General features: G+C 44.4%; 1 protein-coding gene across 4 annotated transcripts in view; it reads right to left on the bottom strand.

Moving 5' to 3' along the window:
- LOC121083016 (amyloid beta precursor protein) overlaps positions 1–20,485 on the bottom strand; it is a 229,415-nt gene extending 208,930 nt beyond the window's left edge. For all 4 annotated transcript variants that reach the window (XM_040582851.1, XM_040582852.1, XM_040582854.1 and 1 more), the window contains exon 1: positions 20,234–20,485. In XM_040582851.1, coding sequence (XP_040438785.1) covers positions 20,234–20,290 — 57 coding nt within the window. In that variant the 5' untranslated portion in view covers positions 20,291–20,485. The remainder of the gene's footprint in view (positions 1–20,233) is intronic.
- Between the last annotated feature and the right edge of the window lie 6,271 nt (positions 20,486–26,756).

Raw genomic sequence — 26,756 nt, 5'->3', positions numbered from 1 at the left:
TATAATGGTGACGTTATCAAGCATTTCTGTGGGAACTATTACCAGGCACACATGGAAATTCACAGTACGGTAAAGCAAGAAATCTCTTTGCCTTCTTGTCCAGATGCAACACTGACTACTGCACTAAGAACGGTAACTGGAAACAACTATTTTGCGGGTTTTTATAGCTGCAGCATTGAAAGTGAAGTCAGTGACAGAAAAAAAGCCTGATTTTGGCTGCTCTTTTTATTACCACTCCTGACTATAAACATGATCCAACATTTTATTTTTATCCCAACTCAACAGAAATCTTACGATACAGCAGCAATAATAGATGGGTCTTCCGAGAAGGATGATTCATAAATGTCAGCTGTATAAAACGCCATCCACCTCTAGGCACAAAACAATTTTGAATGCTTGGTAGACAAAAAACTTCAAACGACTCCTAGTACTTCTCGTTTACGCTCATTTTAACTGCAGCTATGGCAGAACAATAAAATTACTAGTAATGCCTGCTGTAGAAGTGTCAGCTAAACCTCAAGACTTAAACCACCTTCAGTTCTTCTTCTTCTTGCACAATTACTGCATCCCACAGGACCCCAAAACTCCCAAGCTTAAGCACAGCGTATAACCTTACACACAATGATGCTCTATTTTCAGGGCAGTTTCTTCCTATTTCAGGATGAACTTAGAACAGCAGAAGTGCAGAAAAGGACAATTCCCACACTGGCAGGACCCTCACCTGCCTTCAAAGTTGACATGCCTATTTATCTCACACCCCCAAAACTAGCCGCATGTGGTCTCTACTATCCAGGATGGCTTGTATATGATACTATTCACTCCTTATGTAGCAGAGATCTCTGAAGCAGCATGTGCACGCCTGACAGACTGGGACCACCTCAGACCCATGCACCCTTCTCTGCCACCAGGCCTGTAGCATCAGTCACGTGCTCTGATGGGTATTTGCCTCATTTAACATTATCATAAAATATGGAGCAATACCCTCAATATATCACAAGTGCTGAAGCCACAAGCACAGTCTCATGTGACACATTAAAGCCTAAAATGAAAACACTTCCTATTCGTATTTCATGTCAGATAGAGTGCTGAGATTCCAACATACTTCGATTTAGGAGTTCAGCTACCACATCAAACATTTCCCCTGTGTCATCAAATTTCAGATCTGTTTTTTCTGTCTCTTGAATCAGAAACAACCTCAGTCTAGGTTTCACTAGGCTCTTCAAATCTAACTGGAGCAGATGGACAGTGTCACAGACAAATATAAACTGATCATGACTACTGTGTAAAGCCCTTCCCTCGGTCTCTTCACTCTTACAATAATGCAACAGTGCCCATCAATACTGAACCTTAATAGCTTCACGCTATTCATACAACAGCAACTACATGAACTTGAGTTTGGAAAATTTCTGTTCCCATGAATTTGCAGAGACCAAAGATCACTCTCTAGAGAACCAACTTCAGACCAAAGCCAGTAGCTCTAGCTTTCATTAGAGTTAAGAACATCTCCCTCCAAAATGGGCTTTCCATGTGACTTTCCATCTCGTCTCCATTCAAGAACAGCAACTCAACATTTGCTTTTTGTCAGTCACCTCCATGCATTCCCCTTTTGCTGCAACAACAGCAACTCCAGCAAACATCTGAAAACCATGAGTAAAAGTAATGCTTTGGTGAGAATATTTGTGCATTCATTAAGGTTTATTATACTTTTGAAAACATTGCTTTCCTTCTGCAAAAGAAAAGCCTGCCAGCCAGATGTAAGCTGACATATCCAGCTGTTGCTCTTCATACTTTTACAGCTCCAACCTTTTCTCATTTCTAAGGCCTTGACGTGCAGCAGAACCCAGCCTAGCGGCATCTCTGTCAGCCTGATTTATTTGCAATTACAGTTAAGAAAGAAAGTCTCTTCCAATAACAACAATGACCGAGGAAGACACACTGGAAATTGGTGCTCCAGTGGCTGGACACGTGTGCATGCTGTACAAATTCACAGTTTCTGTAAGTACATTCAGCTTCAAGACATGCTAAAAGCATAGTCAACGCAGTACGTTCTTTAATTATACTTGGTCATTTATTCCATCTGCAAGACCAGATTTGCAGTTGGCACTCATTTAACTTCACTGTTTTAAGTTATCTACCATTGGAATACCTGATACCTAAGTTGCAGTGAAATACTTCACACAGAGAGAACATATCCCACAAAATGCACATTTATACCTTACTCCCAGCAGACTAAGAAGTGAAGCTCTCTTCTAGGTGATTAAGAAAAAAATAGCATATTTAGCGCCAAAAAATCAAACTGGGACGATCACCTAGATGACAACTGACCATGGTGTGTTCTTCTCGCATTGCATACGTTGATTGTTTTTGCACTTCCAAGCATGTTGGGAACTTCCCCACATCGGGAAATATCTACAGCAGCTGTTGAAGGAAGACATTGCAGCTCTGTCCAAACATCTCCTTTCAAGACCTTTGATCGTTAAATTCTTACGGAATGCTACAAAACACTTCCATAAAGGGGCATGAGCAAATTGCTCATCAGAAGTTTTTGAAATGACAGAAACTATGACATCTATATTCCTTCTTAATTTTACATAATAAGCAAATCAAGAAAAATCTAAAATGGCAGCTGGAAACTCTTAACAGATTGTCAGTTTAAGAAAAACACAAGAAAAGATAAGTAGCATCTTAATTAGTTTACTAAAAATTCTGAAAAATACATGATGCTAGAGCATTACCATCAACTCTTCTGCAAGCCACCTGAGTATCTGACCATAAATGATTTATATATGGGCAATTTTAATAAAAGGTGATTACAAACTACCTCAGCTAGAACATAACATCTAAGCTGTGCTGCTAAATCTGACCATTGTTCTTAGGAAGAAGTAAAAGGTAAAAGTTTAAGAATAATTCAGAAGCAGAAGACGTAACAGTGTAGTACTGTATAGTGAAGTAATTTACCGGCATCACAACTTGCAGCAAAAGAACACAAAAAAATACAGATACACTCTTGGAAACCTTTAACAGAGCTATATGAAAAAAAGGTCAGGGTAGGTTTTATTTATTTTTCCAATTGAGTAACATTTTCATTTTCTTGTAATGCTTTTGTTTGTTGGGTTTCCCATTGAGTGCTGGAGCATTCAACCCCACACATGCACAGTCACTCTTACGATTTTGCCTGATGGCATGAAGCTGACATTACATTTGCTTGTGCAGACAAACCGGCAGAGCAAAAAAAGTCACATCTCTATTATCTGAGCTGCTACAATCCACCTTTCATTTTATTACTCCAGAGGTAAGCCTTAGCATGGTATTAGCAGGGTGAAAGGGCAGGGGAAGGGGAAAACTGTGACAACCCCAAACTTACGTTTTCTACTCAAGCTAGCAAATACAAATTCAGAGATACTAACGAGCCCTGTCCACCTGACACTCCCTTCAGACAGGCACTCTACAGCTAGCCATAATTAGCATTAGTTATCTTCAGTATGCATACACGTCAACATACAAGCACACTGTTTGCAACCTCAACAGCCCACAGTGCCATCTCAGACTGTTTGGATTTTACCTACAACAGGCTTTGTATTTCCACCCTATGATCATTACCTCTTTTAGCAAGGGTCTTCTTATTTTCACATTTATGAAGCTGTTAATCTTTTCACCAAACAGGTAACAAGGGAGATGACTTGGCAAGGATTTTAAAAAAACAAACTACAAGAAAACTAAGCAAAAAAAATCCAAGCAAAAATATAAAGGCTAGCGCAAGTTAAATGAGCAATAATTTATCTGAATTTCATTAGAGATTCCAAATAGTCAGCACTCGGGGGGTGGGGGTGGGGGGGTGGGGAGGGGGAACAAAAAACAAACAACCAAAAAAAAACCCAAAAAAACACAAAACCACCAACTAAAAACATACATGCAGATGTACTGGTTAGGCATTGAGCTTTGCCAGCTTTAGCCTACATCCAAATATATCATAAAAACCCCATCAAAATGTCCTTAAAACAAGCACTTTGCAGCCAGAAGAGAAAGCAGCAGCTACCCCAAAAGAGGCAGAAAACTGTTTCTTGCTCTTGAACTCCTTTAAACAACAAAGGCCACAACAAACCCCTTGAGGTTAGGGAGGGATGCTCAGGGAGCCTGGGTCCCAGCCACATGCCTGCTCAGCACATTTCCTCAGTGCCAATCCATTTGAAACAGCGGATGTGACTGTACCCTCGAAGGAATGTGCTTGCGGATTACATGAAGGAGTCACTAAGTGCTTTGTAAGAGATATGGATTGCTTTAATAGGTCTTTCCCAAATGGCCACATACCATTTCTTGCCCCCATTGAAAGGAGAGGTAAAAAGACCCAGGGTTTTTTTATCTTCAAGCTGAACTTTTCTTTTTGCAAACACTACTTAAGACCATATCCTCCCCATCCCCTTCATTTGGAGCCGTAACAGAAGGCCAGTAGTGCGTAACCGCAGCTGCTGGCCACAGATGCAGAGCCAGGCAGCTTCATCATACATTATACACCTGTATAGGTGGCACTGGGAGACAGGAGAGGCAGCAACGCCTTGTGTTACAGCAACCGGCCACAAGGAAATTTCCAAAGCAGCCTGATACTCACATTTTTCTTTTTAATGTGCAGCTACATTTCTGACTACAGTTCAGCAACTACACTACCTTAGACAAACTGAGTGTCCCTATACAAGCTGTCATGGCTGGAAGATATTGTCCCTCCCACCACCTCTGTGGCTATGACTACATTAGACGTGGATAGGACCTGTGGAGCAGAACAGCTGCATTTCCACCCATCCTTTGTGCATTTCACTTATTATCACACCTAGCCCAGCTACATGGCGTGGGTGTCTTCACGGGGCCAGCATGTTTCAGGCACGTTCCTGGACAACATTTTCTGGTTGGGTTCCAACTGTGAAAGAAGCCAGCCCACGCATCCCAAGGCCCCCATGCAGCACAGCCCAGCGAGTCCGCCCATCAGCACCTCCTTGCACAGACTTGTGATTTGAACAGAAACGTTAATACCGATGCAGTATAAAACCATGAACTTTAACCAAAAGGGCTCAGACTCACTGAGCTTCCTGAAACCAACCCACCCTGTACCACGACATAAGCCTACCCCATCCCCTACACCCATGTGGTGTAGCCACTTCAAGGCTTAACATGCCTTTTCAGTGAAGTTTATCAACTGATACCAGCACATGCACATAGCCAGACAAGGCTCAGCACGATTGCTTCCACCTCCCAAAAGGCTCTAAAAATAGGTGCACAAAATGGACATCCTAGTCCAAAAGTACTAGGCTTATGGAACCTGGTGTGTTTTCTTTGCTCACTTTTGTGAAGTCATTAAAAATAGCCCACAGACCTACCAGCCCTGCTAGCAAAGCGACAACTACTGCCTTGTAGTATAAACTCATTCAGAACTGCTATCTGTTGGCAGTGGGGGGAGGTCGTCTCCCTCAAAGCCACTGCAACTGTTCAAAGCTGTTAGGAGTGCCGCACCTCATAAAGGTATGAAAGCAAAGCTGACAAAAAATGCAGCTAGTAGAGGAATTGTAGTGCCTTGCCAGAGCCTCCTCTTTGGTCCAGCATCACTTCCCTAGGAGAAGGTAATCAGTACACACTCACCCCCACTTCAGGAGAACATCATTTTAAGAACTAAGCTTCACTAAGAGAAAATTGTTTCCTTCTGACACCTCAGAAAAATTATCTGTGTGGGAACTGTATGTGCTCGCACACAAAGGGAAAACAACAATCCAAGTTGAGTACACCCACATGCTATTTGCAATCAAAAATTAAAGCAGAATGGCAGAAATGTCATCCCTGCGGAGGGCTCAAGAGAGGTGCTTTTGGAAGACAGTCATGGCATGTAGCAGAAACCCATGGCTCACACCACAGCTTCAAGGAGGAGGACTGAAGGGAGACAGAGGCCAAGAAGCAGGGGAAGCAGGGGCAGCAGGCAAAGCGACAGTGCAGAGGGCATGCCAAGCAGACTGAACACAGATTAGTAAGACTTTCCAGCATCAAAGCCAACACAGGCATATACTGAACATCACCTTTCCTAGTGATACTTATTGCAAGCAAAGCATGTAATTTTAACTCATCTTTCCCATCTCCTCCCATTATTAAGAACTGGGAAGAGAGAAATTCACTCTGAGACATAGGTGTGTCTGCTAACCCAACATTAACGAAATATTTGTTGTATGTGTACCTTCAAGTACCATTGGGTACATACTTTGAACAGTTTCAGGCAACCAAATCCATTCCGTAACTCAGAATTAGCTCTGCAGATAACTCCAGCTACTAAATGCATCATGGCCGGGAAAGTGTTCAGGGTTTATGTACATACATCTAACAACTCACCTGGGAACAACAACAAAACCACCCACAGTAACTACCACCGTTGCATAAAAGCATGCATTTTTATTAAAAAGAAATAAACCTCTGTGTATAACAAATGCAGTATCTATATCCATGTCTACCATTAGACAGCCTATTTCTGCCTATTTTTAAACCAGCCTATTTCTTCACACAAATCATAACATTCCTTGCATTAGCGTGGCAACAAACTACAAAATTACAAATTTACTGAAGACTGAGGGGACGGTAGAGCCTCACTGAGATGAAGCAATCTTATTCCATAAGACAAGCTCTCCTTCATTAATATTGCATTTTTAACTATATCTAAACAAAATTTCATTTTCCCAACACACTCGTGGTATGCTGTGAGCAATTTCTCAAAAAATCCCAGCTGCCTGTTTTAAGTGCCAACAATCCAACAATTATGACAAGCATTTCTGAACACCTAATCAAAACAATGCACGCTGTAGAACTGCATTATTTACTCTGTTCTGCAAACACAAATTCATAACCAGTGTGCTGCTTTTGAAAATAAAGCCATTATATCCTTTCCATTTCTTGGGTTGTTTTGTTTGGAGGGTTGTTGTTTTTGGTTTTTTTTAAGTTATATTGAAACTCATGCAATTAACTTGTCAATTGTTGATTTACAAGCCATCTGCCCACTATTGTTATTTGTAAGGGCATCTAGCTTGCATGCTTAAACCAAATCTAGGCACAGAATATAGCAAACACCATGTACATAAACCTGGCTAAGACCAAAAACAAAAATACCAACGACATTTACTATTCTGGGCACCAGAAACACTATTTAATACAATACACGTGATCTGACAAAGACAGAAGAATCAGTCTGGGATGCTTCAATAGTATTTTTAAAGTATGTCAGAGAGGGAGCTATGAAGAGGTGGGGGAACACCACGAAAACCATACACACGAAAAGCCCCACCAAAAAAATCATTGTTTTATTTGGTTGTTTTGTTGTTGTTTTTAAATAAAAAGCTTTAAGTATCATTTCAGGTCTGAGAGGAAAAGACAGACGGGTGGGAAAGTTTCTAAGCTGACTGAACCAAACCACTAGCACAGATCTGTACAAATACGTTTAAAAAGGCAGACAAGGTTTCAGTTTAACTCTGTAGGAGCTCAACCCCTACTTCACCTCTACGCTCTTTCTGTCTTCTGTTCTTGATACTCGGTGTTACCAACTACAGAGATAAAGCCTCTCTGAAAGACAGAAGGGTGTTGCCAGAATACCAAACTTGCAAACGGTGACACCTACCTCTCCCCACCTCCAATTTAAACAGTCTCCAAAGTAACACGTCTAGCAACAATAAGCATTACTTTAAAGGAAGTTTTTCAGAAAGTTGTGCCCTCCCCACTTTCCTAAAGGAAAAGGTAAAAATCATACACAGCAAAGCATCTCTTACAGACTTAAAAAGCCACATCTGAACAGGGCACCCTTCTTGCCCCAGATGCATTTTCTCCTTTCAAATCACAAGGGGACATGGCACACACAATCCAAAGCCTTCAATGTTCTCGACATTGTACCAGTTTAGATGCCCTAAGTGATTTGACTGCATAGGACTGAAAACACAGACACTTCCCAATGGAAATTATATGTGGGTTTGTCTATGATATATAATTGAAGTAATGAGAACTGTTGGCTAAAAATACTCCCTCTTTTCTAAACATTTTGACTCAAAAACGCATCCATCCTGGATTTCTGTATCACCTGGTTTAGCTAGAAAACTTGGTATCCTATGACATACGCTGTTAATTCAAACAAAGCAGTAGAAGGTTGAATCTGCTAGGTACCTGTTACCAAAATCTACAGTGGTGTCATTAGGAAGTGCTAAACCACATAAAGATTGATTAGCAATTCTAAGGCTTTCTCCCTACTTTTCTATTTGATTCTTGCAGCAGACTGACTACATTTCCAAAAACACTTAGTAAGTTGTTTACTGCCTCTTCCCACCAACTGGGGAAAATTATTCAGCCTGGTTTTTACACCACACACCACAGCAGCATATAAAGTCTTCCCATTTTAATTCCTCTGTTGATCACCTTCAGGCAGACCAGCAGTTTGGCTGCTGACATGATTAAAATTAGTCTTTGAATTATGAAGCCAGTGACACCACATGGTTCTCAAAGATAGCTAGGGTGAGAACTGAGGATGGTGGGTGGTGTTTCTTTGGAGCATTTTTTGCTGGGTTTTATTGATTTATTTATTTATTACTAGATGAACCTTAGACTGCATTGTTTCTCCTGAAACAAAAATTAAAACTGTTCAAGCAAAACAAAAGCAGCTCAATACAAAAAAAGACCTGACAAACAGCAATGACCCGAAGACAAATCTAACAAGAATTCCAAAGGAGTTTATTGACGACATGGTAAATAAGAACAGGAGTTTTCATTTGTGTGGAAGACACCCAAAAGCCCTCAGGCGCTGGGGGTATGGCTCCTGACAACACCTATCAGCCACACTGGGCAGAAGATCTGCGGAACAGCACCAGAACCACAGTGCTCAGCAAGGGGAGGGAAAACCCAAAAGGTCTTTGAAAAAGGCAAATAAAAGAATTCAAAGCAAATATTTCAGACAAGCACATTATGAACAAAACAAATGATACTCGGATGGAGTGGTGAGATAAGCAAAGAGACCCACAATTACTTCAGTTTTCTTCCATCTCCCTGGACAAGCTCACATCTTGCCAGAAGCCTCATGCCAGCAAGAGCTGCTGGCAGCGGAGGCAAGGGTACTGAAATTTAACTTGCAGATTGCTCACGTGCCCAATTCCTCAAGTTTTAAATGTTTTCCTTACCCAAATTCTTCTCTGTAATTAAAAATAAGTAATGGATGTAAACAAAGCCTGTGCTCCAGCTTAAACACAGCACTCCCCAAAGGCTCATGTGGCCTTTTACACCAGCCTCAGCTGTTGCAGAAACACTTGGGAGCTATTGCTCCTAAGATACATTATTTAGTGATCATTGTCCCAAGGTTGGTTTGGTTTTTTTTTTCTTTTGCAGGCTCAGACATTTAATAAATGAAAAGACTTGAAATGCATTAAGTATTCCTTATCTGTTATGGCCATTTACAGCTCGAGCCAATTCCTTAAAAACTCTTTCCTTCCTTCTTTAAAATTTGTTGGGGAGAGCCACAGAGCTGGGCTGAATGCACAGAGGAAAGACAACCGTAAACATACAATCCAAACTTGCTTGGTCCTACCCAGCAGCACAGGAAATAATCCCAACCAGCCCAGCTTGCCAGGTCTTTTGTTTCAGCAGGACCAATGAAAAAAAAAAAACAAACCTATATCCTTTCTTTCAAAAGGTTCAGAAAACTTGTAACTCGCTTTTTCTTGCAATTTAACAGTAAGAACAGGCATTTTCCAACTGTTTCATTAAACAGTTCTGCAAATATTAATGCATTTTTATCTGTGAAATCCCAAACCATACTAAGCAGTTTGTCCCAGAAAATGCTAACTCACAACAGGTTGTTTTTTTTTTAAAAAAAGAGGCAAGTTTAAGGCTTAATTATGTTTTGATAACACCAAAACTTTATCCTAAAATCAACAAGCAAACACCTTCAGCTGTATTTGCCGTCAGTGTTAGTGTCTACAAAACTCTGCACGACCAGACACTGCTGTATTCTCCTCGGGGTGTGTGTTTCAAGACACTGGGAGTTCCCCGTGGGTACAGATTTTATATCCCATGATCTGAACAGAGCGTATCTGATCTGACCTCCTGCACATCACAGACTATTACATTTCTCCCATTTACCACGATGAAGCCAAACATCTTGTATTCATCTCTTTAGAAAATTGGTTGTGCGGTCTTCACATCTGGAGGCAAAAAATATTATTCCCTCCCCAGCTTGTGCCAAGCCCATACTGTTAAAAACATGTCCCAGGTTTCCTATCTGAATGCCTTCCAGACAGCAGCACTCGGCATGCCTTTCCTTGCCTGGCATTTCTTCTTTGTGGAGGGCAACTAAGACGATATTCAGTCTTCCTTTTTGATAAATTACTGGTTGTTCTTCTCATCTAAAAATTCCAGCTCTGGAGGTAGAACCAGAATTACTTATATCTATCAGGGCCATTAACATTCCTGTCCCAGCCCTCTCCTCCCTGAGCCCACATGGGCTCAGCTCCCCAAAACCTTACCTAGCACACAACAAGGTAACCTCAAATCCATGCCGAGGTTACCTAAACTTGCTGCTCAGTTGCAGGGTGTTGGGGGGCAGGAGGTCATGGCAGAGGAGCAGCCCGGGGCTGGGAAGCCTTGCAGAGCACAAGGCGGGTGCCTCTGGCTTGGCCCAATGTTAATCCTTCCTATGGCCCATTTTCCATATGGTCTCCAGGCCTCAATGTCCCTCTTAAAAATGAGGAGGCCACTTAATTACCAGCCTCAATGTCAAAACAGAAAACTCAGACCCTTGCCCACTACTACCAAGTCTCACAAGTCGAAAGCACTATGTAAGTCACATTTTTCGTCCTTCTGCTTATCAAAGGAGTAAGTAACAGCCTCTTGTTACTCCACAGCTTTCTTTTAAGCGACAAATTAATTAAAGCTTCCTTTCGCTTATCAGTTAAGAGAGACAATTTTCTTCAAACACAAACATTTATGCATGCATTTATATTCCAGCACAGGTAGCCCCACTCACACTAAAGGAGACAGTTCAGATGAGCCAAGCAACATGCGAGTCAAGCAACATGCGACAGCCCCCATTTTCAGAGCCTGGGACTTGACTTTCAGTGTTTTTGCCCACTGCCCACAGAAGTTTTGTTAGATTTAAACAGAAACTTAGTAGTGTAGAATTTGTATTGTAGCTATAGTTTAATTAAATCTGTTTGACAAATCCTAAGTCTCATTTAAATACGTTTTCAGAAATAGTTTAGACTGCAATTTCAAAGCAAAATGCTTTGATTTAATTTTACCCCGCTGTTTATCAGAGATTACATTTTGTCTCCAAACTCAGCCGTTCACGGGATTTTCTTGCAAACAACTTCAGAATGAGTTAGCGCCTCTGCCCAAAGGAAAGCCCCATCATCATGAGAGCAGGAGCTTAATGCCTGTTGCCCATGGTGTGCCAGCAGCTCGGTGCATGGTGCCAATGCAAATCGATACCATAACCCTCCCTTCCCCACCACACAGCAGGACTGCCCACCACAGGCACCTACCCACCTCTTTACCATTCACCAAAATAAAACAGTTTGCGACCCAGTCAAGCAAGTGCTGATTTTTATCAGTGTCAGCCTCAGCCCGCATTCAAACAGGCCCAACAGGCCAGCAGTGAGAGGTGGAACGCTTCACCTCAGCAGCTCAGATGTGATCACGATTATGAAGAATACTCTGCACGTGGAACAGGAGCAACTGGCTTTTCAAGTGTTAAGGCTAGCAGGAAAAAGGAAAAAAATCCCCAGAACTTACAGTACCACTATAAGAAATGAAAGACAACAATGCCGAAGTAGAAACAAATATAAACAGAATGGAAAGAGACTGCCAGTGTCCAGGTCCCCCTTGGAGACCTTCAGAAGTCTCCAGAACTCCCTCAAACACACATATACTCTGGATCCTCTATTTTGATCTTTGACTTTTTAGGCTTTCCAACTCCCCTTCTAACTCTCCTGTATAAAATTTAAACAATACATTCTAAACTGGGGAGGGGGGGGGGGGGGGAGAGGCCTGCATATTTTTTTTTTTAAATTATGTAAAGCTGATGTTCTCATGGTAAGTTGTACTCTTCTGGATGCTGGGACAATCACTCATCTGCAAACCGTTCGCAGTAAGTTCTAGGAGCTACACAACACTGAAAGGAGGACAAGTTGGAGTTCCAAAATTCACAGTTTAAAAAGTTTGTTGTTGAGCAACTTCAGATCAGCATTCCCCTCCTAAGACTTAACGGAACCGAAGACAGAACTGGCAAAATGGAACAGTGATGAAGTTAGGATACTGAAAGACATGTCATTAGAAGCAATTTTATTCCACTTCACAGTTAAGAGAAGTGGGCAGAGGACAGACGAGGCACATACGGCAGAGCTGCAGATGAATATCAAACAAGCTTCAAAATAGCCCAAGAGCTTAATGCATGCTACAGGTCTAGATGCTTACTAATGCTATGCACACACAAACCCCCTCAGTTCCACACCAGTACTCTAAGCACTCAGCAATTAAACTAAGATCAATCATCATTTAGTACATTCAAATTTACAACACCTATAAAGAAAAAAAAAAGGAAAATACACAAAATAGTAAATGCCATTTTAAAGCCACTGCCTTTTTCTTGCATTAACAGTTTTATTCTCTTCCTTTACCTTCCCCTAGATAATAATGTATTTTTTACTGTTTACATAAACAACCTTACAGGCATTATATGGGATCTACATTGAGAAGAGCTTCCCCCCCGCCCCCCCAAGAAAAAAACCCACCAACCCAGCCCCAGAAGCCATGACTTAATTTATGAGGAGCTTCAAAAATTAACTACAACAGAATCAAACTTTTAACAGTAACACATGGGGTGGGTGGGTGTGTCTATGTCCCCATGTTTTCAGGTGAGATACAGGGATCAAATGCAGTTTTTCAAGTTACCTTTCAAACGGTAAGAAAGCAGAATGCAACAGAAGTACTGTATATTCCAGTACTCAATATTCCAGATCCAAAACTACAGCTACAAGTAAATTCACATAAGCACAGAAAGAAGATAGCTGTTTAACTCAGACCTGTATCGTGGCTCCTGACAAAGCAGGTAGGAGGAGGGGAAGGCCCTTTGTAGAGACCATAATTTAGAGAAAAAAATCAATTTTACAGGGTCAGAGCTTCAGAATGAGTAATCTCTACCTTTAAAATGTGCTGATATGGTAAGGGAAGGTTTGCTGTGTGCACAAAAAGGATGCCATAGCACAACAAGGAGATTGTAAATAACTCCAAAATCCTGCCCCATCTCCATTTTTTTTCTATGTGTGCCCACTGCCTACTGCTTCTAAATTTTGGAGGTGGCTGAGGAGGCAATTTTCACCCTTACCACAAGGAAAAAAATTACTGGTATACTTCAATCTATCAGCACCAAATAACTATTACCTAAATTTGAGCTATGTATGTGTACACTCCTGTTCCATAGTTCCAAAAACCTTCAAGTCCAATATTAATATAGTTCCCAAACAATATGGGTTTTGCTCCCCCCTGCCCCCACCTTAAACCCCTATTAGACATGCGTTTTGTTTTACTAACTGCAATTCCAAACAGAAATTACATAAATCACACTACGTATGTAAACTGCCATACTAGATCACACTGGTAGCCTGTTCTGAAAAGAAGCAATTTTTAAATGCTTTTATTAACAGGTACAACCAGTTTTGCCCCATTCCTGTCATATGTTATCTGTTGTGGTTGAATAGATAAACTCTGCTCTGGGGGAAGACAGACCAGAAAAGGATGAACAGAGAATTTCTATCTGGATTAGCTCAAAATGGGTCAGTGGGATCGGAATGGAGTTATCCATCCCTGAATGCAGCTCCTTGGGGACTTTTGCCTTTTGCAGAGACTTGACGCTAACTTTTAACAATCGGGAACCAAAGAGAGGTCAGGTGCAAAAAGACTGTTTGCACCCTGCTGCAGGTCACCAGAGGAAGGCAAAGGGACACCTTAATTAAATGCTATTACACAAACTTCTGCAAATGTGGTTTCAGAGGTTGACACTCTTCCCCAAAGAAGGTGCCTGCTCTTTTAGCTAGGCCAGTTCGACTGCTTGTGGCCTTTTTCTGACTCAGGTCTCCAAAGCCAGAAGATGACACCTACTAAAAAATGCACAGCTCGTTTCTTTCAACATGGCACAGGATCACAAAGCCTAGAGAGGGGTCAAAGAGCACTGAAGAAGCTGAACTTACAAAGCGGTGGCCACCAGTGGAAGCAGGAAGAGAACAGTTTTTAGCAGCTAGCCCTGAGCTAGGTCAGTTGCCAGCCAAAGAGCAGTGTTTAACTACTGTCTGAAAGGAGCAACCAGATTACGAAACCACAAAGCTCACTGGCTCACCTGCTCCTCTGTTTAAAGCTCGGCTGTCCCACAGTTTGTAAAATGCCATCAGCTGACCAGAAGGTTTGTTTCTTTTGGAACTCTTCATATATCACTGCAATCTACGCTTATCGTTGAGTATTGAGTCCTCAGGAGAACATCAAGTTCTCCTGAACTTGCTGGGAGGACAATCAAGAAAATACCCGAAGTCCTGCTTCTCAGCTGAAAGAAGTCCCAGTGCTTACAAAGTTGTTATACTGGGAGCTGCAGTAAAGAAACCAGCAATATCTGTGTCTATCACTCTCTCCTGTTTCTATTTATTGATGCAGGGCAAGAAACCTGCAACGCACAACTGTGGAACAGTGGTGTCCTTACCATAAGTAGCTGGTTTAAGGTTTTCCACCCTTCTAAAAAGCATCACTTATTTTAACCTCTTTATATTCATACACAAGCATGTGTCTGTCACCTGGAAAGAGCCACCGCAAGATACTTGCATTAATCACATACTGTGGAGTGTACTGCCCTTTACCCATATTGCCATCGTGTGAAATTGTGTCCTGTAATTATTTGAATCATTGCAGCATGGTGTTATTTCTTTACTAAACACATATAGACATACACACTTATGTCATTCAATTTGATCCCCTGGGTCATTATCCCCATTTACTTTGTGTCTCTTTTGTTACGTTACTAAATTCTTACCTAGAGAGACAGCAAATTTGGTAACTGGAGGCTTCTCCAGAGCTTTTGGACTCTGCAGCAGAGCACAAAAAGATTTGATAATCAGGTAACTCTCTAAAGGCTTTTAAATCAAAATGAACAAAACAACAAAAAAAGACAAATATCCAGATTCCTGAACCAACGTCACATTACAAACAAGGGCTACAATCAAGGGCAGAAAAGTGACGTATTTACAGCTGAAGACTCAAAAACACACACCAGCTATTACTGGTTGATATCCTCAGCTGGTCTGGTATCACCAAAAGGGATGGAAAACGTGTTTTCAAAACCTTAACTGTAGGCATTTCTGAAGGAGAGTCAGGGCAGGAGAGCAGGTTCCAGATCAAGTTGTGAGAAGGCTCAGACCGACTGCACTCAGCTTTAAACAAAAATAAAAAGCGGGTCAGAGCAAAAGTTTGACTCCTGTGAAGAGGAGTCCTTTATCTCCCAATCATTCCAGGCTCATGCTCCTTACCAACATTGCTTTTAGCAATTCTCAGTCTGGCAGCAACCGTTGCAAACTCTCATTGCAAAAGCATGCTCTAACAGTTCACCAAGCTTACAGAAAGTCATTTGCTATTTTTTCAATTTGCTTTACTTTTAATCTTCTTACACCACAGGATATTTTTTTTTTCCAAAATCCCCAGAATTTAAATCCAATAACACACAGCTTCTAGACTTAAGTGTTAAAACCACACCAGACAGTTCGCCTAACAATTTCAATGAACCTATTACCATATGTAAACCCAATTACATTTTCATCAGTAGCAGTCTAGAACTTCCTTCATTGCCTGGATATAAGGAGGCATGTAAGCGACCATTGGTTTAATACAGCCTATACACTAACATAATGTATATACACAGATGTACACGTGTGGTGATTCTAATGTCACACATTCAATATGCAAATATATTGGGGATCTCTACATATATTTGCACACATATTGACACATCAGATGACTAATGCATTACATGTATGCATTCATGTGTATACACACACAGACATTTGATAGGTATGAATGGGGTTTTATTAAACCCAAATGCAATTTTTTCAGCTCTTGGTTATAACATATTTTTTTTGGAAGATGTGACAGATGTCAAAATGACACTCATTCAGTGTATTCAAGATAAGGATGTAAATTAAGCCCTGAGACACTGCCTTAAAAATAATCAAATAACAGCTCAGGATGCGTTTCAACAGAAGGCTGAACCAACCACACCGTGGATGGAGCAGCTTGCCACCCAGCAAGGTTACACAGGCTCTGTCCTTGGAGCATCATTTTCAAGACCCAACTGCAGAAAGCCCTGAGCAGCCTGGTCTGATCTCAGATCTGGCTCTGCTTTGGGCAGGGGGTCAGACCAGAGACCTCCTAAGGGATCCTATGATCCTATCTACTGATTTCTTGATCAAGTTTCCACACCCAACAGCTCGTGTTAATAATTCTACTAAGTCGCTAAAAAAATTATTCTCAAAAAAACAGCTGCCAACTCATCAAGCAGTTATGTGAAGTTACTACGCTCTTAAGCCATTTTGCTAAACTTTGTATTGGAAAAGGGCTGCCAGTTAAAAGAAACTGTCATACCCTTTTGTCATGTAACTTACAAACCAAACTGTTTATTATCCTTTACAGTTTATTAAACGTAGGCAAAAAGAAAGTCACAAAAAGACACCAAAGATGACCTATACTTATTGTAGGTTTGCCATAAAATTCAACAATGATTAATTAAAACTGATCAAGAAAGATCACTTGCATCTGTCACACAAAGAGTTCAAGGAGAAAATAAAAAATACATAAAAAAATCTTGTCAGCTTCCTCATGTTTTTATACAAGTTCTGTGAAAAAGCACAGCAGCTGACCACTTTTTTTTTTTCCCCAGGATAGACATTTGGAGAACACCAGTTTCAAAACTGTCTGTTGCTCATTAATCAAACAAAAGACAAATAAGAAGCTCCTTTTTTTTTTTACTGTTTAATTTGCCCACCTGGCTGCCAAGGCTCTTTGTTCTGGTGTGCCATCAGGGGCATCTGCCCTGTCCTGCCCTGCTTACCCACATGGCTGCTGACCCCAACACGGCAGCATTTCAAATAAGAAGTGCAAAAGGAACCCTTCAACACATGCAAAGCCTTTGCCAGGGGAATTCAGGAACGGAACAGATGGGAAGAGAAACCCAAAGTCTGTAATGGAAGTGAAAGAAAAGGCCTCATCCGTTCCCATGTTGCACAGTCATTTCTAAAGATCTGCCTGAAAACTAAATAATGAAAAAACAAATACTTGGGCTCATCACAAAAAAAAAAAAAAAAAAAAAAAAAAGAATGCATAAAACACTACCTTACCCAGTTTAAAAAAAAAAAAAAAAAAAAAAAGCTCTCAGGTAACACACCTTTTGTTAAGTAACCTTCTGAGGGCCAGCTTGTATGATACCAATGTCTCACCAACTTGGTTTCGGTCAGCTAGTAAAAGAGTCTCGCTTATAAACATGGAGCTAGAGCAGTGACCACAACAAGCATGGCAGTCAGTGTGCTAATTAGGGGAAACCCTGATTTATAAACTGGGATCACTCACACAAATTCACGAGGATATTCACTGTCACATCTATCTACTGAAATCAGACAATTAACAGCAAGAGATTAAATGGAAACATACCTACTGAAGAATATGACAGTTTCACAAATTATGAGAGCTCTTGGCCAATGGATTTCTAAACCCAGTACATATGATTCACATAAGCAACACGCTAAGCAATCACAAAACCACCAAACATCACTAAGGAATATTTCCTTTAAAGTTGCATAAATAAACATTAATCTACCTGTAATTTTAGAAAGGAATTTTTAATGTGTAATATACAAGAAATTTTTTTTGTTCCTGCTTCCCCTCTTGGTTACACTATTCCCTGTGAAAGCAAAGTACTTTGTACAAAGGTTCTTTGCCGCTCTCCTGAAAGCATTTGTTAAAAACGGCAGGAAAAATGTTTCATTTCAGAAAAGAGATCTAAAAATAATCTAATTCAAGCATCAAAATTTCACGCTTTAGCATATGAAGACAGTTCAAGTGCAGTAAATGCACACATGCAATTCCTATCATGAAATATTTTAGTATTATAAAAATCTGTCACTTGTTCAATACATCAACCTTAGAGTATAAAGACCGACAAATGCCTGATCACAATATGACCAGGTGTTAAAACCGACCCCGCCATTAAAAAAAAGGATAAACGCAAAGCTTCTAATGTTGGTATGGAATGAAATCAAAAGCTTCTGCGGAAACATCAGTGCCCATTTAAGCCAACGTTTTGAGGCAAAGGATGTCTCTGAAAATTCTGGATATCACCAAGGCAGACACCATTGCAGAGGTGTCTGCACGGACTCTCCCCTAAATGGCTTTGGTGCAAAATCCAAACCCCCTTTCTTGCAAGCACCTTCACAGCGGTAACACCTACATCCCCATCTGCAAGGCCAGGGCTGCGGGGACCTGACAGAAATGCTCATCCCTCTGAGGTCCATCCTGAATCATGGTATCAATTGTAAAATCTCATTTTTTACTTCAGCTGTGCACCCAAGGCAGAGATTTCCTTCTACTGCGTTCAGACAACAAGCAGTTGCATCAAGCTGATAAAAACCCAAATGAGTTTTGTAACTGGAAGCTTTAAGCCTCTGAGCATCTTGACAACTGCTCAGTTTGATGTACCCTGCTCAACATTGACAAGATCACGCCTCGAAGCGAGAGCCTGTGGCTCGCAGCCTTGCTGGCGGGGATGGAGAGCCGTCTCCTGTCCTCCGCGGGTACCGAGGTCCCTCCCGGGAAGGGCACCTGAGCCGCAGGCTGCAACCCCCTGCCCAACGGGGAGCAGGAGCTGCAGGCTCCGTTCCCAGGCTACATGTGGGCACCCACCTCAGCCCCACCGACCGCGAGCCCCCCGTGGCGGGGGGGCGGGGGGGCAAGCTGGGGTCTCAAGGCCAAGGTCTGGCAGCCAGGGCCTGAAGGAGACGGGAGGTAACTCCCCCCTCCCCACCCCCCAAGAAAAAGGTGTGGGAGGGGAGAGTTAAGCACCGACACTTGGCCACGTCGGCTCCACCGAGGTCGGGGGCTGCGCTGCCCCCCCGGCCCCCCCCCGGCGCCGGCAGGAGCCGCGGTGCGCTCACACCGCCGGCCGGAGGCGGGGTACGGGGGACCCCTCCCACCCCCAGCCCCACCCAGAGGGGCCCGGCGGAGGGTGCCGCCAGGCCGGGCGGGCGGAGCCGCCCCCGGGGAGGGGAGGGCAGGGGCGGCCGCGGAGGGGCGCGGGCTGCTGGCGGCCGCAGCGCGCACGGCGGCGCCTCTCTGCTGCACTGCAGAGGCGCCATCTTCTCGCCTCTCCGCGCCGCTCGGCACCGGCCGCGGGGGGGCACGGCTCGGCCCGGCCCCGGCCGCCGCCCCCTCCCCGCACACCCCCGCGGACGCCGCCTTCCCGCCTCCGCAGGGCTGCTGCGCCAGCCCACGGGGAGCCGCCCGCCGCCGCCCCGCACACCTGCGCGTAGGTGCGCGATGCGGGGGGCGCTGCCCTGCCCGCCCGCAGTCCGGCTCCGCGCCCCCGGCCCCCGCCCCGCGAGGGGAACACCGCCGGCCCCCCGCGCCCCCCGCCCGCACCGCGCCCACACGCGGGGAAAGTTTTCCCTCTCCAGCCCCCGGCAGGGAAGGCCCCCGCGGGACGGACTCGGCCTCCCCGGCCCTGCCTCGCCCGCCGGCTGGCGGCGCCGCCGCCGCCCCTCCCCGCGGACCCCTGCGGCGCCAGACGGCTCCGCGGGCGGCGGCCGAAGTTAACGGGGAAGAGCCCCGCAGCGGCAGCCGATCAGCGAAGGGCGCCGGCCCCGGCGGCAGGGACGGCCGCGGACACGCGTGGCGGGGGCGGGGGGCGCCAGCCCCGGCCGCTCCCCGCCCGCTTCCTCCGCTCCCCGGCTCGCCGTCCCGCTCGGCGGGAGCGACCCTATTGTTCCGCGGCGGGAGGGCGACGGCAGCCGGGGAAGGAGCCCCTTAGACCGGCTGCGTGACGGGGGCCGGCGACTGCCGCCCGCCCCACCCCGCCGCGGGGGCGGCTGCGGGCAGACAAAAGCCTCGGAGAAGCGGAGGAGGACGGCGGGGAAGCCCCCGCCTGGCCGCCCCCTGCCCCGCTTACCTCGAGAGCCCGAGCGGCGCCGGAGGCCAGCAGCAGGAGGGCTAAGTGGGGCAGCATCGCGGCGGCCGGGAAGGGGGGAGGGAGGAAGGGAAGGAGGGACGCCGGCGAGACGCGGCGGGGTCCGGCTGTAAATCCGCGGGGCCGCGCCGCTGCCGGGGAGAGCGACTGAGCTGCGGCGGCACCAGCCGAGCGCCGCGGCGGGGCCGGTCAGCTGATGGCCCGGCCCGCCCCCGAGCGGGCGGTGCGCCCGGCCCGGCGCGGCCCTCCCCGCCCCGCGGAGACCCCTAGCGGCGGCGCCCGGGCGGCGCAGCGCCGGCGGCCCGGCCCGCCCTTTCTCCTCGCTGCCCGCCGCGCCGCGCCGCCCCCGGGCCGGGCCAGCGCGGAGGGAGGCCCGAGCGGCGAGAGGGCTACCCTTGGCCGCGCTCGGCCGCTCGGGGCGCCTCCCAGGCCGGCCGCAAACCAGCGAGGGGATTGCCCTCGTACCGGTGGTTCGCGGCAGCAGCGCCCCTGTGCTCGGCCGCCCGGCACCACCGGTAGCTGCAGGAGCCCCGCGGCCTGGACGCGCCATCCCCGCTCTGAAGTGGCGTGTACAGAAACGCAACCCCCACCATTGCAGGGCGTTCCCGAAAAAACCCAACGATCCAAACATCCGTGTAATTTAGAGGCAATTTAACAAATTCTGCCTTTCCCGGCGAGGCAGCACACCTTCCGCTGGGATCCAGGCGGAGGGGATGAGCAAGCACAGCTGCTTTGCCTGGGGGCCGTACCTGGCACCAGTGCAGGCTCCTGCAGCCGGGGGCTCCTGCCCATCGCCTGGGGGGCAGCTGTGGTCTCCACTTATTCCCCCGCCCACTGCTAACTGCAAGATGGGTGCAACATTTGTGGGAGTGCTATCAAAAACGAAGGCACCCAGGAACATCGGCAGAGTTGAGGCTTACAGCCTCAGAAAAGAAAGAAATCAAAATGTAGTGCTTTGTCAAACAGCTTGTAATCAGGAGGCCGAAGCAACCTTACTTTCTTGCCTTTGCAACAGCATTGTAATAATTGGTATACTAAACCTGTCAGGAGAGCTAAAAATGAGTTTCATGCTGAAACAGCTGCTATTGTAGCCGAAATTCAGCGTGACGCAGCCTGCCCGTTCTGCCTTTGACCTGCGGGCTCGGTGGCAGCGCCTCTGCTCCCACCGGGGCTCCCCATCGGCAGCTGGCAGATCCCCTCCCGGCACAGGGACCTGCAGCCAGGCTGTGTGAGGGGCAGGTGGTGGACACCTCCCCAGCGTACAGCTCCATACAGAATCCTGGGCTGCACTGTCCTCGCTGCCGCTCTCATACCCATCTTCTACTGAAGTCAGAACTGAAATCCACTGAGAGTCTTGGCCAAAGCTGCAGGCAGATGCAGAGGGATGTTTACCCAGCAAGAGCAACCTGGGCTGCTGTGTCAGGCAGACTGTAACGTGCCACGAGAGACCTTAGTGCCACAGCGTTCTGCCCCCACAGCCAGGCCCTAGAGACAGAAGACTGTTTGCATGCAAATATGAATATTCTCATACAGGTGAATGAACTGGAGATACATGAAGGCTTTGGGGAATTGCTTGAGTCACACTTACTGAATTTGACAGGTCTCTGACAGGCAGGGAACAGATGAGGCTCATCCCTCCCCCCCAAACATACAGATGCAAAGTATATTCAACAAGTGCAATTAGTAGGCACTTTTAAGAAACACACACTCATGACACCACACAACCTGTAAATTAAAATTAGTTGAGCAGCAACAATGCCAGGCTTAGCCATAATAATTTAATACTGTTATCTGCTTGTTAGGATAATGATCACATGGCTTTGAGGGGTTGGAGGAATTTGCTGTGTTTCTAAACTCAGCCATTGGAAAGACAGCACTGCAGATGAGCAATATCCTGCTAAAGCTGATGGAGGTCATTCAAAAACAATTCTTTCCAGAAACAATGGAGGCAATCAGAAGGAAGCTCATTGCAAGTTCTGGGAAAAGAAAAAAAATAAAATTAGGCTTCCAGATGGGATGGGTGGAAGACCAAAATAGACTCGTGTAGCCCTTCTATTACAAGTTGGCTTGGTAGTTCTTTGTATTCTCTCCTTCTGGTGCTGAAATCAAACAGTGTTTCAACTTCTGTTTCTCTGGATGAGCCCAGACTGCTTCCTTCCCCACCGTGGGCAGGCAGGCAGGCTGGAGGTCCCTTTTACCTGTGGCTAGGAGGGGGGCAGACCTGTGAGATGCACACCTTGGGGGAGAGCAGGGAAGGCTCAGGTGAAAAGGTGGGTAAAAGCTAACGACAGGTGTTCCCATTTACAGCCAGTAAAACTCAGTGACAATATCCAAAACCCAGTGACAATATTTGCTAAGGTTTCATGAAGTTAGGCATGCTGGAAGTCTTAACCAAAAACGCTTTTGAAAGCTGTTTGCGAGGCCTACAAAATTTTGAGATGACCTGCTGATAGGAAAACCCCAGAGATTGTGTCCTATTTTTCACTTTTTATCTTCTTTCGGGATCTGTATAGAATGTCAGATACATGTTTTCCCCTGTTTCCTCTGTCATCTTAGTATAGAAACCCCGCTTTAACCAGACCTTGGAAGCTGTCACAGCTGGAGCACAACGAAGCCTACTACAACCTCACTACAGGGCCAATGACGGAAATCATCTTCCTGAAAAGAAAGCAGCCCAGGTTGGATCACAAAATGATAGGGCTTACATTTGAATCTAATAAAATACGTACAGCAAATAATCCCAAACTCTGTTGAGATGTGATTTTCCCTTTAAATGCTGGGCTTTGTTATTCAATCTTAATGTCATAATTTTCAAAGCGATGACCAAGCATGCATGTCAAGTTTCATTTTTTGGCCACTTCTGTGCTCTGCCTGCGTATCTTGCAAATGATTTCTAATGTTATTTCACAGCCCTTTCATTTTAATATATTATTTATACGGTAACATTGTTCAGGCATACAGTTTCTCATTGAACACTCATGAAGCAAGTGGACCTTATCCACAAATGCAGATATTACTCTACAATAGGCAACAAAACATGTCAGTCTGCTTCATAACCTAATGAATTTCAGTGGTAAATAAGTCAAGGGGTATTTCACTCCACCTGTGTTTTGTGGCCACGCTTACCAAAGCAGCACATTGTCAGACTAGAAGGATATTTCGCCCTGAAAAAAAGCTACTCTTTTAGTGGAGAAGCTGCCTCCCTCCCAGCACAATAGCTAATTGAAGGTGTTTGCTGGGGGAAACAAAAGCAGTATTGCAACCCTTGGAACATTCTTCAGTTACCACTAAGCCATAAACTTCCCCTTGGTGCCCCCATGGATCTCTCAGCAGAGAGTTTTAATGGGAGAGCTCATACATGGTTTCTGAAGGGGGACAGGCAGCCTATGACACGGGCACAGTGACGGAATTACCAGGTATCTCCAAGTATGTAAAGTGGTTTTCTAGAATACATGCAATTTACCAGCAGTGTTCACTGAATTTCTGATGGTGGAGGCTTGTTTCATTCACACCAACAAAATTAGCGTTATTAATCCAATCGCCAGCTGTACTTTATTCATATTAGGGATGATTCTTCACACTGATTCTTTCAGTATGGTACTACAGCCCGTGCTTTCATGAAGATTTCTCCATTTGTTCTCAACTCTGAGGAGAGGGCTCCAAGTTGGCAAGCTTGAGTTTTGGTCCAGACTTTGATGCTGACTCACTGTCTCCTGCTGGAGTTCCTTCGCTTCAGTGCTCACCATTTTCTTTATCGGGGATAATGCTGTTTCCCTGCCTTTGTGATTCATGTAGGGAACAGAACAAAGCGCTAGGGTTAGTATTTCTGAATGAACCTCTGCAAGTTAAAGACTTGGATCCTACTGAGCTGGTACCTTCTGTGTTAGTCCCAGTCAAGGAGTTTTTCTGTACTCTGAAAACTACTAGAGCGTAAATTACCAGATTTATTTCAGACAACTCCAGCAGGAATTTGTATTTTTGAATAGCACAGAATTAATTTTAATGGGAAACTTTTAGGTTTTATGCTGCACCTTGAACGACTGCAGGTATAATTAATCTGCTCACTGTCATGCAAGTGTCCTCTAGAGACGTTTGTTTCCTTTGGAGTCAGCCTGCAGCCCTGAGAAAGAGGCTCTCTAAATATTAATCCAAAATAGGAAGAGAGAGATTGTACCTAATCAACCCTACACAAGTACATGCTGTTAGCAACAACAATGGATACGGATATGATTTCAAATTGTGAACAGTTGATCCTTGTCTAAATTCTGCAAAACACCTTCAGTTTTTGGCTTTTACAGATGCAGTACACAGTTAGGTAGCCAGTAGCCATAGCGACCTACTCAAATGCAAATGATTTGTTCTGCATAGCACAGGAGTATTAAGAGTCGATGATATCTACTGGAGCAGGTACACAATACAAATGGCACAGCCAAGTGAATAATGAAATCACAGTCCAAAATCCCAGGAGTGCTCAGCCAAGGAAATGAAATGGAGATGCGAACAACAGTAATTGCTCCAATGATTAGGATGTGAACATACATGGATATCACTCCATACCAAAAAAATATGGTGCTATTATGCCTTCTCCTTTTGATGACAGAAGTTGTTGTTTCTTGCTGACAGTTTCAGTAAAGAAGAGATCTTCAGGGTGGCAGCTTCTTCATTTGATTCGATACCCCTGATTTTGTTTACCCAATTACTACATAACGCAAACATTCCTAGCAGAATCAGGGTTTAATATTTATTCCTTCTTTTTTCCACTGCATGCACTGAATCTTGCTAGATATTTTTGGCCTCATGCCCCATATGGCCAATTTACTAGTGAAGTATAGCAGGTACAGGCTTTCTGGTGTTGTTTTTCCTCACAGTCCTATATGCAAACAACTTAATACTAACATGCTTCTCCCAACAAATAAAAAAGTCACTCTACAGTACAAGAGGCCAATTTCTTTTCAGGAAATTCATGGCTGGCATTGCTCAGAGAACAATCAGCATTTCTGAACAATTAAAGCCAACCCTTGAGAGCATCTAACTGCACAAGAACTCCAGAGCAACTATGCAAATAACACTTAGCTATTTGCACCCCAGTAACTGAAAGTTATGACGTGCTTTTTGCATGTTATGAAGGCCACCAGCTGAGATGGTTGTGGTCCTCTTGGCCTCTTTTCAGCAGCTTGTTCTACTGCAATTTGTCCTCCCAGATAAAACAAAATTGCAGTTTGTGGTGTGAATATTCCCAATCATAAATATTTAACAAAAATAGAGGGAACTAACAGGATGTCTTTGATTTCTCTCAATATCTGAGTGCACTAGTAATTTTTTTTAGCACTACTCAAAAGTCACTAAGTAATATTTTTTGCTGTCGAAGATTTACTTTGGGGTTTTTTCTCTTTCTGTGTTTCCCCAGTGCTATGTCCATCTCTCCACAGACACAGCTCTCAAGCTTTGTCCACATCAGGTTCCCCTCCATGGGATTTAGCTCTTCTGTAGCTTTGTCCAGAGCTGTCCTGCTGTCTGACATCTGTCCAGCCCTCCCCAAAGACCAGAAACCCCGAACAGTCCTCTCAGCTTCTGGGTTCTTGTTACCTCCCCTTCCATAGTATGAGATTGAACATGTTAATACACACCTGATTTCCCGTATAGACATTGTACATGACAGAAGGGTGCCGCTGATAAAACCAACTGTACTTGTTGTTGGCAGTGAAGTTATTAAACAAAACCCTTGGTATTTTTTAATCAGCTTCCCCATTTTCCAGGCCACACAAGCCTTCCATGGATGCCTGAATGGAGCCCAAGACAAAAAAGAAGTCGCTAGTTTGGCAAAAGGAGCTGTCTGTACAAAGTTAGACATGGTGCTTTGTTTCAACACTGTCTTGGAACTGAAATAAAAATTAGAAACAGGATATTTAGCAGAGTGTGTATGTATGTATATATATATACACAAAATATATCTTAGATTCTGAGTTCAGTTAACTGAAGACACTTGTACAGAATAAGAAAATACACTGTTATTTTGATTCTTTCAGCATAGTGTTTCAGATTCTAAAATGCCTACTTAATTGCTAACACAGCAGGCTGGGATGTTCAAAGACCCATCCTACCACCTGTTGCTAGAAATACAATGCTCAACGAGCTTTTGAAAGGCCCAGCTAGTTTGCAACAGTGAAATTAAAACCAATACATTTAAGAACAGTAGCAGACCCTACTTAATACAGAAGAGCTGTTTGCCAAGAAACTTTAACAAAAGCATACCCAATTCCTCAACTTGCATACAGGAGGCTTAACTCACCAGATAATTTAGCCTTCCCTAACTGTCCCTGAAGAAAAAATATAGTAGCTTTTCTGAAGGCTGTGAAAATCTGAAGCAGACGACAAAGACTAAGAGGAAGTTAAGAGGAAGTAAAGTCTGAGGCCTTTATGTTATAAAATGATAAATCCAGCTGGAACACAACACCACCAATATTCAGCAGGTGACAATGAAGTCTCTTGAGACATAAACCTGCGC

This window comes from Falco naumanni, chromosome 2 (genome assembly GCF_017639655.2).
Source record: "Falco naumanni isolate bFalNau1 chromosome 2, bFalNau1.pat, whole genome shotgun sequence".
NCBI classification, from domain to species: Eukaryota; Metazoa; Chordata; class Aves; order Falconiformes; family Falconidae; genus Falco; species Falco naumanni.
This window is presented reverse-complemented; position numbering and strand designations above follow the sequence as displayed.